The sequence below is a fragment of the Delphinus delphis genome, chromosome 10, assembly GCF_949987515.2.
Source record: "Delphinus delphis chromosome 10, mDelDel1.2, whole genome shotgun sequence".
Classification (NCBI taxonomy): domain Eukaryota; kingdom Metazoa; phylum Chordata; class Mammalia; order Artiodactyla; family Delphinidae; genus Delphinus; species Delphinus delphis.
This window is the reverse complement of record NC_082692.2, coordinates 96,605,125-96,623,287: the sequence shown is the minus strand read 5'-3', so window position 1 is coordinate 96,623,287 and position 18,163 is coordinate 96,605,125. Positions and strand designations below refer to the sequence as shown.

General features: G+C 39.1%; 1 protein-coding gene across 21 annotated transcripts in view; it reads right to left on the bottom strand.

The window, feature by feature from the left end:
• SETD5 (SET domain containing 5) overlaps positions 1–18,163 on the bottom strand; it is a 93,048-nt gene that overhangs the window by 38,123 nt on the left and 36,762 nt on the right. For 6 of the 21 annotated variants that reach the window (XR_009520910.1, XR_009520909.1, XR_009520911.1 and 3 more), the window contains exons 3-16: positions 17,074–17,260; positions 12,468–16,259; positions 12,080–12,185; positions 11,545–11,753; positions 11,147–11,205; positions 10,427–10,605; positions 9,453–9,491; positions 5,697–5,939; positions 4,751–4,899; positions 4,251–4,368; positions 3,028–3,137; positions 1,877–2,129; positions 1,419–1,502; positions 399–656 (exon numbers count right to left, since the gene is read on the bottom strand). Coding sequence is in view for 18 of the 21 variants with exons in the window: in XM_060022991.1 (XP_059878974.1) it covers positions 399–656; positions 1,419–1,502; positions 1,877–2,129; positions 3,028–3,137; positions 4,251–4,368; positions 4,751–4,899; positions 5,697–5,939; positions 9,453–9,491; positions 10,427–10,605; positions 11,147–11,205; positions 11,545–11,753; positions 12,080–12,185; positions 12,468–12,559 (1,899 nt within the window). In the remaining 3 variants the exon portion in view is untranslated. Of the gene's footprint in view, positions 1–398; positions 657–1,418; positions 1,503–1,876; positions 2,130–3,027; positions 3,138–4,250; positions 4,369–4,750; positions 4,900–5,696; positions 5,940–9,452; positions 9,492–10,426; positions 10,606–11,146; positions 11,754–12,079; positions 12,186–12,467; positions 16,260–16,413; positions 16,512–17,073; positions 17,261–18,163 lie in introns of those variants that run through there. The other 15 variants (XM_060022976.1, XM_060022981.1, XM_060022974.1 and 12 more) reach the window with 14 other exon arrangements.

Below are 18,163 nucleotides of genomic sequence, written 5' to 3'. Positions count from 1 at the left end.
TTCCTTTGTCTCTTTCCCCAGATACTAAGGTTTTAGCTTAAGGCTTAGAATCTATGGCTAAGGTAGGAAAAGGAACGAAGAATTAATTCTGAGAATCTTATGAAAGGTCAGGTACATGACAGTGCTACACAGAGAGCCAAAGAGAAACCACATGATTTTTATGAACTCACCACCAACAATATCTGGCAGAAATTGTAGAAAGTCCCATTCTAGTCTGAGAGTATCTAGTCATTCAAATTCTGTCTCCTTGAATCCCACGAATCAGCTGACTGAAAATAGTCTTACTTACTGCGAAATAAGGCAAAGCTGAAAATGCTGACAACTAACCATTCCAAAAGCTAGGTAACTGATATTAGCAAAAGAAAGACCGACTAAGACCTGGAGTCTTTTCATCTTACCCCTGCTTGGGAAGACCTCCGGGTGTTCACTCCAACACTCTGTGGGTTGCTTGGGACGGCAATGTTTGAAGCAGGGTTGCTAACTTCAGATTCAGGGGCTTCAGTTTTTGTCTCCTCTCCCACAGGAGTCTCTGAGGTGGTGGTAGTAATCTCTATGTCAGAGTTGCTCTGTTCCAAGGGCTGATCCCGCCGCTTCTTTCTTTTTTCTAAGTTTTCAAAAGCATGCATGATGGCTTCAACCTTCCTATCTTCCCGGGTCTAGAAAGAAATAACATTAGCATAGAAGGAAGCCTCAACCAGGAGAAGGGAACAGCTTTTCGAAAGTATTATTAATGGAAATTGATAGATATTTATAGAAAATACTAATAAGATAATATATATATCTTTGAGAACATAAGATAAAAACTAAAAATTTTTCATCTTAAATGTTGCAAAGAGTTGTAAAGAAAGGCAAGGTCAAACCCAAGCTTTTCAAAAAGGGTCAGCTATTTTGAAACTTTTTAATACAAAAGAAAAATAGCCATCAAAACCAATTTTTCTCTGTATTTTCAGAGTTCAAAAAAAAAAAAAAGTCAAGCAGATTTTCTTAAACAGCTTCTCAGGGACAGAAATAAACATGACTGATTTCAGCCATAAAGCAGAATTTTTGAATCCATATGACTGAATGTTGTGTTTGTTTTTTAAATGTCAAAATTCACACAACAAACTTAGGAAATTCCTAAGTTAGAGTAAGTAGCCTAAGGATATTTTGTTCCATTAAGACAGTTTTTTGCAAATCAAACCGTTAGTAAGAAACCTCTTAAAACCATCATCTGGTAATAGTCATTAGAGAACTACGTGTGTCTGTGTAAAAAATCGTAATAAAATCTACTTTATAGAAAAAGCCCACACTGTGACCTAGAGGTGATGGCATAGTAACTTACTGAAGAAATGAGATGATATAAATTCAGAAGACAAGGGGTTTACATGCTATAGGTAACATGAGTCAGCAGGAACAAAAAGACGTTAGAAGGTACTCACCCTCTTGCTATGAGCTGGGTTCTCCTGGTCATCTGTAATCTCTTCTTTCTCTTCTTCTGCTTTTTCTTCTGGATTGTCTATTGCCTTTAAGACAGAGTAAATACTCAGCTGTATTCTTAAGCTCTAAGAAAACTCAATCCCTGTTTTTTGGCTCGTAGCTTAAAACTCTCTAGAAACAATTTCTAGTGCTTTATAGTGTTACTCATGTGGGGCTACATAGTAAACACAGATGATAAATCTCATTCACTGGACTGAAACCTGATAAGTACCTGAATGGATGTTCTTGACATTGTAAAAAATAATAAAAAGATAATGAATGAAAGCACACCCACCTTGATATGAAGGTTATTAAGTGTTAATATAGATTCCCTACATAAAACAACATGTGGCAACCTGAGATCCTCTTCATCTGAAGAGGATCAACACCAAAGCAACAGCCTCTGACCAGGGGAGATTACCTCATGGTCACTGGATACAATTACTTTCTCAGGAATTTGCTCTGGCTGCTGGTTGTTTTCCTCTTCTGGAGCCTCATTTTGCTGCTCCATCTCTAGCTCTTTCCGTCGTGCTTTTCTACGTCTTGTCTCTGCTCCGATGGTGGGCAGGCTTGGAGGAGGTGGAAGTGGCGGTTCTGCAGCACTGGGATTCCTTTTCTGTATAGGGCAATTCCGGTTCCCCTTGTGACATGCACAGTCCACTTTATAATTACTGCTCCAAAGAAACAACCAAAAGTGCCTGTTTCAGTACCCCTGAATATCAGTTATATTACCCATTCATTCTCTTGTAATATTAGTATAGTAATTTACTCTAGTTTCATCTTTGAACAAGGTAAATAGTCATTAAGAAAGTCCGATAAATACTTTCAACATTCTGTGTTTCTCTATATAACCCCAACGCTTCCCCTATATATGGTCAGTGGAAAGGAAATGAAGTTCCCACTAAATTCAATTCTCCCAACTGTCTACGCTATTTAGTGAATCAGTGACAGACTCTGCAGTGGCCGTACCCTTCTCCATGTCCTCACTTTTATCTACTGATTCCCTACTTATTATTAATACCTTTTCTTCTTGCACCTGTGCCCAAACATCAATGGCCACATAACCCCTGTTTGCCTGAAAGGACCAAGGGAGAAAAGCATCCATTTTACAAAACCCATCACATAATCACCTATGATTTGCCATCTGTTTTTCGGCATTGCCATATACAGCTACATTACATGGCTTGAGTGGATGGAGCAAAGCTTTAAATTCTCATTCTATATGATCCCTGGTACAAGTGCTGTGTGCATAACAATAGATGCTACTACAATTTCTACGTGTGTTTCATACATACACTTTTTGTTATGCTTGCTACATAGAGGCAGAGGCCAAAACACCCTTGGTTAGAAGATTGGTAAGCAGTATCACACTATGTAGCTGTGTCTCTTAAGAAAACACCCTCAGTCTGTCTTTCTCTCCACAATTTCTAGGCAGAAAATGCATTACTCATGGAAAGATTAGGTTTAAAAAAAAAAAAAGCAGCAAATGGCAAGGCACAAAAGCAGACTGAACAGAATAGCTTAATCTGTAAGACAAGCAATTCATGTTAGGAAAGGTTGTGGAAATCTTACCAGTTACTGTACTCATAGTCAAATGCTATGGTGACCTCAGCATCCTTGGTGATGGCAGACACAGCATAGATACAGAGGTGAATCATCCCATCTGCAATCATGTGTCGCACCTGTGTGAACAAGGCTTATGGTTATGATTTATCAAAAAGACCAGGAACTCTCCATAAGAGGGAAAAAACCTTTTACCAAAATGATATCTCCTCACTTAGAGTTAATGGTAGTCTGTCATTTAACTCCATCATTTCATCTGAAACTATCATATAGTAATTGAACATTTATGATACTTCTTGAAATAAATGAAGAAATCTTGAGATGTTAGCAGTCAGGGTCTGCTCTACATCTTTTTTTTTTTTTAAATAAATCTATTTATTTATATCTATTTTGGGCTGCATTAGGTCCTCGTTTCTGCACGCGGCCTTTCTCTAGTTGTGGCAAGCGGGGGCTACTCTTCATTGCGGTGCGTGGGCCTTTCACTGTAGTTACTTCTCTTGTTGCAGAGCGTGGGCTCTAGGCACGCAGGCTTCAGTAGTTGTGGCACAAGGGCTCAGTAATTGTAGCTCGTGGGCTCTAGAACGCAGGCTCAGTAGTTATGGCACACGGGCTTAGTTGCTCCGCGACACGTGGGATCTTCCCAGACCAGGGCTTGAACCCGTATCCCCTGCAATGGCAGGCGGATTCTTAACCACTGTGCCACCAGGAAGCCCCTGTTCTACATCTTAAAGCTGTTTTCAGTTGCACCAGAAAATTAAAATTTCTTAAGTCTATAAGAAAAGCTCTCTGGATTTTCTTGCTGCATTTGATGTGGTTGCACTCATTATGCACCAAATACTGAACTTTAGAAATGTCTAGAATCTGTCTCACAATCCTATTAGCTAAAATTTAAAAAACTGCAACCACACACTTTCGTTTTGACCCAATAATAAAATCTTTTATATGGCAATTCTTTAATATAACGTCACTGACTTCTTATCCAGTCTAGCTCTTTCTCTTTAGCAAATGCTAACATGCTTTTGCCCATTTCTGCCTTCTCTAAAGAAAATCCATTCCTTGCCCACATCCTGTGAGAACAGATGCATTATTACTTTTGTTTTTCATCTCTTACAACGAAAGATCATAACCATTATCTACAGACCTTAATCTGGGTGAAGTTTTCAGACTGCTTCTTCAGTTGACTTGTCCTTTTGGTGGTTCCATTCAAAGAGAAATTGCTACAGAAATCTTACCTCTGCATTTGGTGTACATGATCTTCTGATGAACCGAGCATCATTACCGAAAGTACGTGCATCCACACACATCTCTACACCATTGAATTTTGAGTAGAAGAGCACAAAGGGGTATGGTCTAGGGATATAATTAAAATTCCTGTAATTCTCAATACAAATAAAAAGGCCACCCCATGATTTCAAATATGAAGCATATGCTGACAGAAGCAGCAGTCCTTTGCAATGCCTACACTTGGAAAACATCACATGCTTGTCTGCTTCTGATTAAAGAATAAGCACAAAGCAAGGAATGCTTCGCTTGGAAAGGAGTCATCACCACTTTATACGTTAAACAATTTGCAGGTTTATTTGCACTTCTCTACAAATAGCAGAGAGGGGTGAGCTTATCTGAGCTGTAATCTTTTCCCCCAAGAGCATCCCATCAACCAGGATGGTTTTTATAGCCATATGCTCAGCCAGGCCTACTTTAGCCCTTACTACTCAATGAATGATGCTCTTACTTTTTGAAGAAATGTCCATTGACCTCAAATTGCTGCCGTAACATGACTTTGCCTCGATACTCTATTATAAGAGTGTCCAAAGCCAAATCTCTTGCAGCCCTCAGGATCTTCCGGTGCTTCTGAACACGAGTGACTCTTCCCAACTGTAGCTAAATAAAATCAGAATATTAACATTAGATAATATCAACAGCAGCTTAGCAGACATTTAAAATATTTCTTAATTGAGGAAAAGGCACCAATATTTTTAGGTTTTATTTGTATGTTACTTAGCTCGATGATCAGACATTTTAAAATATGATAAAACCTTAGTATTTCTAGGAAACAGGCTCCATCTAGTGAACCTGCCACCCCCCGAATCCTCAAAGACAAAAAAAAAAAAAAAATCTAAGAAAAATATATGATTAAAACTTTAGTGGCTCTATGTTTAATGTAAGAGTTTAGGTTTAGGTTTCTATTAATCTTAATAACTCCTACTGAGACTATATAAAATTTCCTACCCTAATTTATCTATTTTTAATTAATAAAGATACGTAGTTTAAAAACACGTATCCGAACAGTTTCCAGTTACTGTAACTTGCTCTTAGTTAAAGATGCTCAATAGCTGGCTAATTTGTTATTCTAAGGCCATCTGAAAGAAACAGTAATTCCAAAATATTCCTTTTCCTGGGTTCTTAAAATCTCAACTACTAGGCTTCCCTGGTGGTGCAGTGGCTGAGAGTCCGCCTGCCGGTGCAGGGGACACGAGTTCGTACCCCGGTCCGGGAAGGTCCCACATGCTGTGGAGCGGCTGGGTCCGTGAGCCATGGCCGCTGAGCCTGCGCGTCCAGAGCCTATGCTCCGCAATGGGAGAGGCCACAGCAGTGACAGGCCCGCGTACCGCCAAAAAAAAAAAAAAAAAAAAAAAAATCTCAACTACTTAGGGAGTCTTTAACCCTTTGATCCTTACCTGCATTTGGGAACCAATAACTGTATTATTACAGGCCAATTCAGTCTTATTAATAGTGTCTAAAATAGCAGGTTTGCCCACAAATTCCTTGCTAGAATGTAGATGTTGTTCAAGGGCGTTCTGTACATCTGCACTGTACTGATTAGTGAAGGCTTCTTCATATTGATCAGTCCATAGTCTTATCCGATTTTCCCATCCCTCAGTTGTATTCTCATCTAAATTCTGTGCTTCAGAAGGAGAATTCTGTAGAGAACAAAGGTCAAGTAGGTTAGGAGAGTCCATTAAAGGGCAGGGGTGGATGGGTGGGGTGGGGCGGGCTGAATATCCAGAGAAGATTAGTTTTCACTTGGCAGTTGGTGTGCCATAAGAGTAATGGCCTGGGAGTCAGGATCTGGCTTCTATCATGGTTTCATTACCAGTGAGCTGTGAGGTTCAGCTTCCTCATTTATAAAGTGAGAAATTAATCTGGATTGCAATTCCATCCCATCACTGTCATTTAATGACCATTTTTAAGTCATAAAAATCAAACTTATCAGAAGAATGACATCAAGTTCATAAGAAAATCTTCATAAAAATGAACAATACAGACACCTTAAAATATCCATATTGCTTAAATTTCAATACTTATCAAACAACAGTGTGCCATCTCAAATTGGTAGTTTTACTAGCATCCAGGAGAATGTTTTTGTGCGACTTATTATTTTTAATATACAATTAATACATGTTCATTCTAAAAATACATGTGAACCAAATAAACAAATAAGTAACTCATACTCTTGCCTCCCATAGAAAAAGCTATCATTTGGAGTATATCTTTCTAGCACTCTACTTTTGACATTTTAAAACAGCCACCCTCTGTAGAGGTGAGGTGGGTGGAGGGGCGTGGGTAGGGGCAGTGTAGGAAATGCTGAGAGATACTGTGCTATATCTCTTTCAGAAAACCGCTGCCCTCTATGACAACATAGTACTGAGGAAAGATTATTACATCTCACCAACATCATCCTAAACAGTTTTATATGTGCTTGTGCTATAGAGACACAGCTGAACTCTGATACATGTTCTCCTCCATTGTGTTCAGGACTTAAGGTGTTGTCAGAAAACAAAACAAACGTGTGATGATGTCACACTAGTGACAACAAGAAGGCAAAGACACTATAGTACCAAAGCTACCTGCAAATCCATGTCGACTCTAAACTTGCAAAAACTAAACTTGCAAAAACAGGTATGAAAAAATTAAATATAGTTTCCACAAATTACAGAGAAAACATTTATACCCATTATAACAATTACTTTCTTTCACTTCTGTGTCACTAGTTTTGATTGACTATTGTCTACCATCCTTCCCCCAAGGAACAGGGAAATCAAAGGAAAAAGTTAACACCACTGTTTTCCACATTTGTCACTAGAGTCCAAAAGAATGAACAATAAACAAGGGATGTAACAAACACCTAAGGCTAACACACTGAGAACAGACTATCACCAGCTTGAGGTGTCAGTAGCAGCTGAGCAACAGAAAAGTACAAAAGCTGAGGCTTAAGGGTGTTTATAAGACTGGGGATTAGGGGTGCCCAAATAGTATTCCCAGGTTTAAGCACCCAGCAGTGATCACTGAACTTATAACTTGTTAAACAATGTATACTGGAAGCCTCTGCCATAGTTTTAGCTACTGTTCACTAATATAACTGTATACTCTGCTATCCCATTCTTCCAGGTACCGGAGACCCCATTTCAGTGGGTTTAGAGCAGTGGTTCTCAACCAGAGGGGGTTTTGCCACCAAGGAGACATTTAGTAATACCTGAAGTCATTTCTGATTAATACACCTGGGTGTGTGTGTTACTGGCACCCAGCAGGTAAATGCTAGGGATGCTGCTACACAGCCGACTGTAATGCGAAAGACAGCCCTGATCCCTGCAAAGAATTATTTGGTTCAAATGTCAACAGGGTCGAGGTTGAGAAACCCTGGTTTAGAGCAGTCTCCAGTAGGGAAATTCAACTTTGGGGTTAAAAAGCCAAATGATAGGTTCTTCTCATTCTTAAGGTATTGTTCCCACTCAGATGTTTGGTGTAGTTCTTACTAACAATTAATTCTGAGTACAAAATTTATAACTCAATTTAGAATTCTGATATAAGAATCAAAATAAACCAACTAGTACTATTTTTTTGTGGGGGGGCCTACTCTTCATTGCCGTGTGTGGGCCTCTCATTGCGGTGGCCTCTCTCGTCTTGGAGCACCAGCTCTAGGTGCGCGGGCTCTAGAGCACAGCCTCAGTAGTTGTGGCGCACGGGCCTAGCTGCTCTGCAGCATGTGGGATCTTCCTGAACCAGGGCTCAAACCCGTGTCCCCTGCATTGGCAGCCGGATTCCTAACCACTGTGCCACCAGGGAAGCCCCAGTACTTTTTAGTTATCTAAATTTTAACATGCTTATGGGGCTATCTGTCAACATCTCAAAACTGCAAGCAATATTTGGGGTTTACATGTAGTTTTCTGGGAGAGCCAATCAACTGCTTTCAAACCTCTGGAAGTTAAGTTACAACAGTTAGCTGATAAAAGAGAAAAGGCTTAACACCTGGGATCAGGGGCTACGTCTGCCCCTTAAATCTACTGAAGGTCCCCTCTAAGCAACTGTCTCCTTGCAGGAGATAGATCTAACAAAGAAACAGTAATTGTGTTCCAAGATATCCCAGGATTCTGATGGTCTTGGGCTCTTAAGTCCTCTCCCATCTCTTTTACAGATATGTACAAATCTGTTTATGGGTATATGCACGGTGAGGCCTTCTAATTTTATATAAAGTGCTACCTGAGATCTTTCTAACATGAGTCATATTGGTGTTCCATATGTATGTGTGTGTGTGTGTGCATAAATCCTAAGAAAGCCTCCCCTCACTAACAAGAGTTTAATGTTTACCACAGAACGGTCAACAGGAAAGATCCTGCTTTTATATCAGTTACACATTTAGGCATAAGTATACTTATGGCATTACACTCAACCTTAATTCTAATTAAATGCTTTGAAGCCATTAAGTAATGGTTTGGGAGGTATGCTGTCCTTCTATATACACACATAGGTAAAGGAAGATACCAGACAGTATATTCAAATCTCCTTTGGGCAAACTCTTTCCTTATCACCTAGTAACTGAAAGTCCCTTTAAACCATTGTACATAATTTCTCTATTCTCCAACCACTACCCGAAATCATGCCTCATAAGCTCTTTTATTTGATAACTGAAGAAAAGAAGCACACCAGCATCACCCGAGTCTTCTGTACCAAACAGATATGCCAGGAGAAAACAGCTCAAAAGTAAGTAATTCCAGTATTCTTATCAAAACTACTACCTTCCTACTGATGAAATTTATCCTTCCAACTGGTGATTAAAGCCTACAGGGTGCTAGGGCGGGTGCACAAGAGATGCTCTATCACCAGAAAATCCTCACTCCTGAGGTGGAGGCCAATCACAATGATGGAAAACATCAGCCTCATTTTGTCTGGCAAAATGTCACTTACCCCCATGCCGAGAGAAGCAGCTAATGAAAAACCAATAAATGAAGGCTAATTACAGAAAGGGAAAATATTTCAGAAAATGGTCAAGAAAATCTACTTTGGAGAAAGGCTCTATGAAAACTGAATGGCAACAATTACAAACTAACGAAAAGCAGGGTCCAAGATTCCCAGACCATCAATGTCAGGAAAGAAGCTGACCAAAATGCAAGATCACAGTGAAGTAAAACACAGCATCAGGGAAGAATACCCCTTACCTTCATCCGCAAGGACTTCCGGGATCCCTCTCGAAATGCCTATCCCAAAGAGGAAAACAAGTAGAACAAAACAAAACTTGGTACCAAAATGACAGTTATACCTATCTGAGACTAAAACTAAGGCAAGAACTAGTGTTCTAGTCTGTCCCCTTTACCCTAGGTAACAAATACAATGGAATTCCCCACACTATTATCAAGAATAGGGGTAGCACATGGCCAGTGAACTCTGAGGCTAATTCCAATACTTTCCATTGCAGAATTAGGTAATAAACAGGGAAGAGCATGCATCACTTAAATCCTATATGCACCCCTGACACTAAAAGAAAAAGTAAATAAAAATGTTAAGTGAGGCTGCAGATTTACCAGTTTTGAAATTAAGAAGGAAACAAAGACCAATCCCCTTAACAAGGGGTGGGCAAGTCACCTAGGAGCAACAAAGTTGCCGTGATGGGGAAGAAAGAACACAAAACAGAAGAGATTTCTTCTGGAGACTTTTTAGTTGAGAATACAGGAAAGTGACCACAACACTGAGGAAGCCTAGACCATTCAAGAGATGTTTCCTGAATTTTTTGTAACAAGGGAAAAACAATCAACCAACGACATGAAGTGGGCATGTACCAGGACAAGAATTTCAGACTGGGTTTTGGGATTGAGGAGGTGGGAGATACTGAAAGGACAGTGGAAGCCTAGACTGGAGGCTGCAGCACACATGGACTTGTGCCAGGTGGGGCTGGGATTTCATACCTGGGATGGGGGCTGGAGCAAAAGAAACTCTGTGCCAGTTGTGATGATATGGAATAAGAGAGGTTGATCTACATGTTCATAATACAAATTAGCTGATTTGTGCAAGAAGAGCAAAAGTGGCCCTTCAAACATCTGGATCAAATTTCTTAAAAGAATTCTGGTGCATTCTTCATCCAAAATTTGGGCTATTTCAGACACATTTCTATTTGAGATAGTTTTACCCTTCATACCTTGATTTTCTTCGTCTTTGGTGCTGCACGACCCTTTTCTGGACTCTTTTTCCGCTTCTTGGGTTTGGTTCTTCTAACAGTTAAGGTGATGCTTGTAGGTGTGTGCTGTGTTGCTGTATACAACACAGTGGAAGGAGAAAGCTCCTCATCCCAGCTTTCTGTTGCACTGCTATCCCCACCTGAAAAAAGGTTATTTCATAGTTCATGTTGTACAAAAAGCCTCATAAATACATTAAAAGCAGCTTATTCCTTTCGATCTAGCCCATACCCAGTAAGTTATTACTTCTACTATTAACTCTATTATCTGTGGAACATATACCTACATTCCATATAGAAACAAGATTCTTTCTGCATCATTGGCATTAAGCATAGAAAACCCTGTTCTATATCATGTATTTCTACCCTTGAATTCAGTCCCCAATCTCCACTGCCTCAATGTATATGTAACAGAAAAGGATGTGTGTGTGTGTGCGTGTGCACACGTGTGCGCACCCGTGCATGCTCACAAGGAATAATTTGATTACTATAGGGCTAAAATTGTTGACTCTGGATACAATTAATTCACAACAATAGAATTACAATGGTCTTGAGAGGACTTCAATCACTGTCCATGAAAAGAGCTGGGGACCATGGGAACTTACAAGAGGGGTTCTTGGGATGAATATTAAAACCACAAAATAGTATATGTCAAAATATGGTCCTAACCCATCTTTGGCTCACCTGATATGTTGTCCTGCTTCCGCCGATGAAGTCTAATAACCTTCCCCCTGCTCATTCCCCTAAAGAGGGAAAATAAACTTAAAGTAGTCCTTCCAACAGCATGCAGCGCATCATCAACACACATGGGAGAAGTATCTCTGCATATACTACCCCCTTCCTCCCACCTACCAAATGTTTCCAGGACATTAAATTTCATATCAAATTCAATAGCTTTAACATCAATCTCTCATTCCTTGTTGTCAGCAATTCTCACCTAGTGCAGAGAATTCGAGCCAAGGAGCACTAAGGAATCATCTACATTAACAAACACAAGAAAGAATACTTTGAGCTTTTCCCTACTAATAAGAAACCCTAATCCCAGCAACCCAGGGCTGGATTTAGATGGAACACGATCTTACCTGCACTTGTCACAGTTGAGAAGGAAGCCATCCTGAGAAAGACCACAAGGACACCAGGTAGGAACAGTCTCTCCTTCAGAGTTCGGGCTGTCTCCACAGCGTTCCTCTACGGGCGACGGCAGGCCATTCAGGTCAGAACGGGGGATGATCGTCTGGACAGGGGGAGAAGCAGGAGGTGTCGGAGGAGGAGGGGCTCCGTAATTATGATCCTGAAAATAAGATTTTTTAAATCAACAGTGTCCAAACACTGGCCCCTCTCTCCCCTAAAGTATGGTACATATGGAAAGAAAGAAGAAAGTAGTACCCTTCGTTTTTTGGCTTCAACCAGGAAAGTGATAAAACAAAATGCCAAGGTCAACTGGGACATAAAAACAAGAACAATGATGCAGGGCTAGACGTCCGCTGGAGGCAGGGAAGTGCAAAAGGGGCAACTTCGTCATGCTGCATATAAACATTTCAAGAAAGTCACAATGTATAAGAATGGATTACACTCCAGGAAGATCACTGCTCTGGAGAGAAACAAATGCATACTCACAGCATAAGGCAGTCCTCGACACCCATGTCTCTGAGTGGTCCCATAATTATGAGTGGAATACACGCTCTTCTCATTAACTGCTGGACTAGCCTCCACAGATTCAGGGCTGCACAAAGGCGAAAAGCAACGCATGATAGCATAACACCTAATCTTCCCTTAAACTAAGACTTAACTTCCCATTCTAACCCCTCCTCTTTCCACAACCACCAGCCACTAGAATAAGAGAAAGAACTCAGTGAAACAATCTGATTAACATAACTAAGCCTATAAATAACAGTAGGAGTGTCATTAAATGTGGATTTGTGTGTAACATGAAGCCAGTACAGGCAGATGTCTCAAAGCAGGCACCTGGGATACAAGGTGTCCCTAATGACAAACACAAACGTACCAGCTTAGCAGGGAGTTTCCCCTAGAGAAGCCACTCTGGGCTGGTTTAGACTCAGAACTATTCTTCTTAATTGGATCTCTTAATACTTCCATGAAACCTCACATGACATTTGCAGTGAGTGAGATGATGAAAGTGCCTTCTGCACTGCCCCAGGGACCAGGCCCTCTTCCATTCACTACCAAGACAGGATACCCTGAAGAAAGTACAGGTAAAAACAATGGCATCTTATATTTATCATACCTCTCATCTTGATGAACCCCCAAACACCTTCCAAATATTAGAGTAATAATTTCTCATCTACCAATGACATGCAAGCATATCAAGGACACAATTATTTAATAGCTGCATGATAATACCATAGAACTTCAAACTATTCAAAACTGTACTCAGAAGTTTAGTCTAACGACAAATAACAACAGTAGTATTGGCTACCATTTTGAATTGCCCATTATTTGCAAGGTGCTTTATATGTATTAATTCATTTACTCTGCCACTACTAAACATGATAAACAGCACCCCATCTTTACAGAACATGAAGTTGAGGTGGTGAGATTATACGACTTCACCAAGGTTACCCACTGACAGAGCCAGGATTTGAAACAATGTCTGACTCTAAAGTCTGTGCTCTTTCCACTATGCCTAATTGGTTTGGAAACCACGATAACTTTCTTCTTTTAAAGAAAATTACATAAGATCTTAAGTAACCAGGCTTAGTGAGAAGCTTGGTTGAGTATGTTTCTGTACCCTCACTGAGTGGAAAGTAAACTGTTCAAACACAATTTATTAAAATAAAATAATTATAAATGTGTTCAAATTTAGAAATTTAATGTAAACCCTTACTTGATAATAAAAAGGCATAGGTGGCTAAGGACAAAATTCACGTTTTGGGGCAAAAAGAACTTTAACTCTGATTACTCAGGTACCTGGTTAGGTTTTGGAGAATACTGAAAGATAATTAACGAATGCAATTGTATGATTTGCAGAACTGAATAATGGGTTATCTGTCATTTAAATTAACCAGCACTGAGATTCACAAATCAGAAACTCCAAAGACACACGTAACTCAGCCTTAGTGGTGGATCAAAGGGTCTTTTAGGGAATCAAATAATGAATATTGTTTGCTTCAAGTAATGTACATTTTTCCTGCTTAGAAATACACATAATATAGGACTTGGCAGGAATCAAGTGTGCAGTTCAATGTGGTGTAATGTCAGCTGAGAAGTGAGGGATAAAAGAAAATTCTGAGATATGTATCCAACTCACCCAGTTATTTGCTCCAAAACTGTAAGAAGGGATCTTATAAATAACAGCAAAGGTAATTTCTAGGTGAAGAAGAACTTTAGACACAGGAAAGTATTCTCTGTTAGTGAAGTGCATGCATTTTATTACTTAAGAGTGTCTGCAAGATGGGAACTGGGTGGGGGTAGGGGAATACATCAAGAATGCAGGTCAGTATTCTTGAGAAATAGATGATCTGAACGTGGCTCACTGAGAGGCAATCAGCTCTGAGTATTAGGAAACAGGTGGGGTTTCTTAAATAAACCAAAGGCAAACAAGCATTAATAAAATGAAGGTAGAATTTAGTTTCTATGATGGACAGGTTAAGAGAAAGTAATAACTTTACACAACATTGTTAATTTACTAGATAAACAAGTATTTCAAAGAGCTGTACATATTTTATGCAAGAGATTTTGTACCACTGAACACATGGGGTGAAACATGATAGCTGTTTATTAGAAATGGAATTTGTTTTTTTTGGACGGGAAAAAGGAAAGTGGCATGAAATAAAAGATGGCCATGGAGATGGAGCTGTGCCGGTTGTATCTTACCCATCTCCAAACTGGGTAAATATGAACATATGCACTTCATGTGCAAGTCTAGGGAATAAAAATAAAATGTATATTGTGTAGGTTAAAAGGCCATCCCACTGCACAATACTTTGTAGTCAAGCATAGCATTTAATATATTGCTATGCATGCCAAATACTAAAATTTAAGCTCACATCTTTTGATGAGGAAACTTTGCAATTTCCATACTGGTTACTGATTAAATACATAGTTACATGCTGACAGGTAACTACAGGATTTCCTAGGATATTCCCTGACATACAGAAACATATATCAGCTCTTATCTATATTTTAAAATATCGATAAAAATTTTGGAGTGTTAGGATTGCATCTCTTTATTAGCGAATGATTTTACGCAAATGTAATCATAGCCTTTCTTCCCCTATGTTTGAACTTCTATGACAGCTAGGCACATACACAGAAGCCATGCTTACGAAAGATATACTCCATCAACTGTTCCAAGTATAATATGCAACCTGCTGTTATAACACTACCTCTTAGAAAATGTCTTTAATTCATTTATGGCAGGATTGTAAATTCAGAAAAGTCTTTGCTTCTATTGTTACATCTAGAGGTTTTCCTACAAATATACAAAAAAAACAAAAACAAAACATAATGCATACCATTGCCATCAGATTTAAAATCCCATAAGGTAAGGTCTAGATCTTTTATTTAGTTGAGGATGTTATCCTGTCCCCAGGTTTAATCTTAGAGTGCCCAGAACAGTGGAATATGCATGACAGTGACATATGCACAGTGAAGCATTAACAAATATCATCAATAATTTAACAGAGTGGTATATAAGCTAATTGTTGACATTCTCTTGCTTTATAGGAATACTAAACGAAAAACTGTATAATTAGCTAAGACCACAGTATCAGAAATCTGTCTGGAGATTATGGATGAAAATGTTTCAGGAAACAGAAACACTGCAGTCAAACTTTTAGGCCACAAGTATTTTTTGATTCTGCAATTACTTCTGGACTCCCTAGCAACATTTATGGGCAGTTAGCTCTGTACTATGGGAAAAATCCCTGTTTTAAGAATAATAGCTTTAGGTCTTTTCCTTAGCTACTAACCCCAAACTCGTTGAGTTAATCTGTTCGTTGAAATTTCTGACAAATGTTAATGTTGTTTACATATACAGTCTGTCAGCCAATCCATATAGGAGGCTAGTGGTTGACTTTATACAAATTCATTAACACTACACAATTACCTATGAATGCAGGAAGATTTTTAAGTACTCTATTTGGGAAACAGGTGTAAAATTGGTAGTCTCGGCTATTGGCATAACTACATCTCTGTGGCATGCAAAAAAACAAAAACAAAACAAAACAGGAAAAAAGGCCCTGGAAGTAACACAATCCACCCTTCCCTACCCCCCGACCCTCCATCTTCCTTTTTATATGGGAATAAGGCCAGAAACTGCTTTCAATTCTACACGACCCCAGAATATAATACACTGCTTCTTAGGGTAGCTTCATGTTAAGCCTTCCTCTTTAAGGAAGTCATGAAACAGTTAAATTATCCTAGGTGGCTTTGTGAAGAAACATACATGCTCTTTACTAATATTCTCAGTCTTAAGGAAGAAAACCACTATTATCAGGGATGCAGTTGAACCCAGAGTTCTGGTACAGCTTCTTTACTTTGCTGGAGGGGAAGGAATCCCCAGGGACTGTGAGAATGGCAAGAGAAACAGGGGAATTAGAGCAACACCCACCTCACTCAAGAAGTGGCTGTGGGATCAAGAGTCTGAACTGGACCTGAACATATTCAAAACACCAGGATTTTTCCAGCCCAGACCCTAATCCCTGGTACTGCCTGGAATAGACTTGGCTTCTGGGGGTGTGCTGCCCCCTAGGCCCCTTGGGTCTCTTTCGCTGGACTTTCACATCCTGGTGTAGTGCCACTTCGTCTTGAAAGGTAGGGGGCTTCCACTTCCTTTCTGTAAGCAAGGAAGATTGGGTACAAGGGAGGTAAAAGGACAAGAGGGGGGGAATCTGTGAGCAGGGGGAATCTTGGACAACTTAAAAGAGAAGGGGTACAAAAGTCTAAAAAATTTTAAACTGTGAATATAAAGTTTTATAATGAAGGCCTACCTTCATTGCCATTTGGCATTTAAATTCTTCAAGAATTGAGAGTCTATTTTAGGGATTGGACTTTTCGACAAATTCTGAATTCCTAAAGCTGCTCTTAGCTGAAAAAAAAGTTTGGTACCACTGATTTTGAAGGTCCTCTTTCTAGGCAATGAATATTATAAAAACAGATGATACTAATTTCCACATTTTCTATCCCAAATATCAGAATGTCTAAGTAACCTGCCCATATAGCTGCAGCCCCTTTACTCTAGAACAATGAGAAGTACATAGGAAGAGGCCTTCAAGGAAAATCAGTTGGAGAGAACTCCTCCTTATCCTTCATTCATCAGATAATCATTAACTCTACAGAAGCAGGTAGTGACACTTACTTATTTCAATCTTCCTCACCCATCAAAATAAATGAAAACATAATCACTACCTTGAAAATTTAATTCTATTAATTATTTACTCAGAAATCCCGCCCCGCCAAATTCTTTTCCTCCCGCTTCTAATTCTTTTTTTCCTCCAGTTTCTATGGGGGAAAGGGAAAGGTCTAATGTCATTTACAATGGGCTAGGCTTGGGTTTAGAAAATACCACGTTATTTATTATTAGATGCCCACAAGAAATTTGTCTCCACACAAACTGGTAATGTATCTGCTACCTAGGAAGCAGCACTTACTCTGATCCAGCAGCCATATCTGAGTAGGATGTATCTGGTGTGGTGACTCCCAGAGGGATTGCAATGCTCATGACGTCCAACACAGCAGAGAGTGGAAATCACGGGGTCCAATTATCAGAGACTGGCCACTCTGAGAGTGGGGGTGAGCTGCAGAGCCTCAACCAACATGTTATGGACATGAGGAATCCTAGAACAGAAAAGGAAAACATCTAGTAACCAGAAAGTTCTTTGAATTTATTGCAAATATTACTGAATATTTTTCTATTTTTTGAACAAAGCTTTTAAGGGATAAATATAAAACAAATACAAGGGATCAACATTGTATCGTGTTTACTATGTTCTACATTAATGTTCCACAAAGTGAGCTAGCAAAAGTTATGCTCACTTTTCATTTCTATTTTAATTTTTTTCTTTTCAGATAAAGGGAAAGTAACAGTCTGCTCACCAATGAGCACATTTCTCCCATTCCACAACTGCTTACCAAACAAAAATTTCTGACACCCTAGGACCTAACTAACAAGAAAGAGAACAGTTAAAAGAATTTACTAGTTTAATGTTATAGTTTAATGTTATTCCTTCCAAATTAAATATGATGATAAAAGAAATCAATTTGCTTATATTTGACTGAATAGCTGTTTCTTATTGCCTTCTTTTGTCATGGAATACTCTTTTCCTTCTTTTAAACCTTTTTAATAACTATAATTTTGGGAGAAGATGTAGTTAGTAATGATATCTGTGAGATAATATCCACTGCTAGGTATGAATAAAAACATAAACCACAAAGTGTACAGTTTCATGATAAAAATAAGAAAATTTTGCATGGAAAAGCAGTGAGGATACCTTGAGTTGGTGACCACAGCCAGTGGAGTTTGGGAACAGAAAGAAACAAATTTGGTAGTGTAAAGAAACAAAAGTAGATTAAGTAGATTAAGAGATTTGGAGGTATGGTGCAAAGGGAAAAAGTGTACTTTGACTTTACATTAGTGATTTTATAGTTCTGTAAAAAAAAAACATTAAAAGAATGGAACACAAAGCATTTTATGTGGGAGGAAAGAAAGTCAATGTGACTGTTAAGGCCCAGGTTAATACA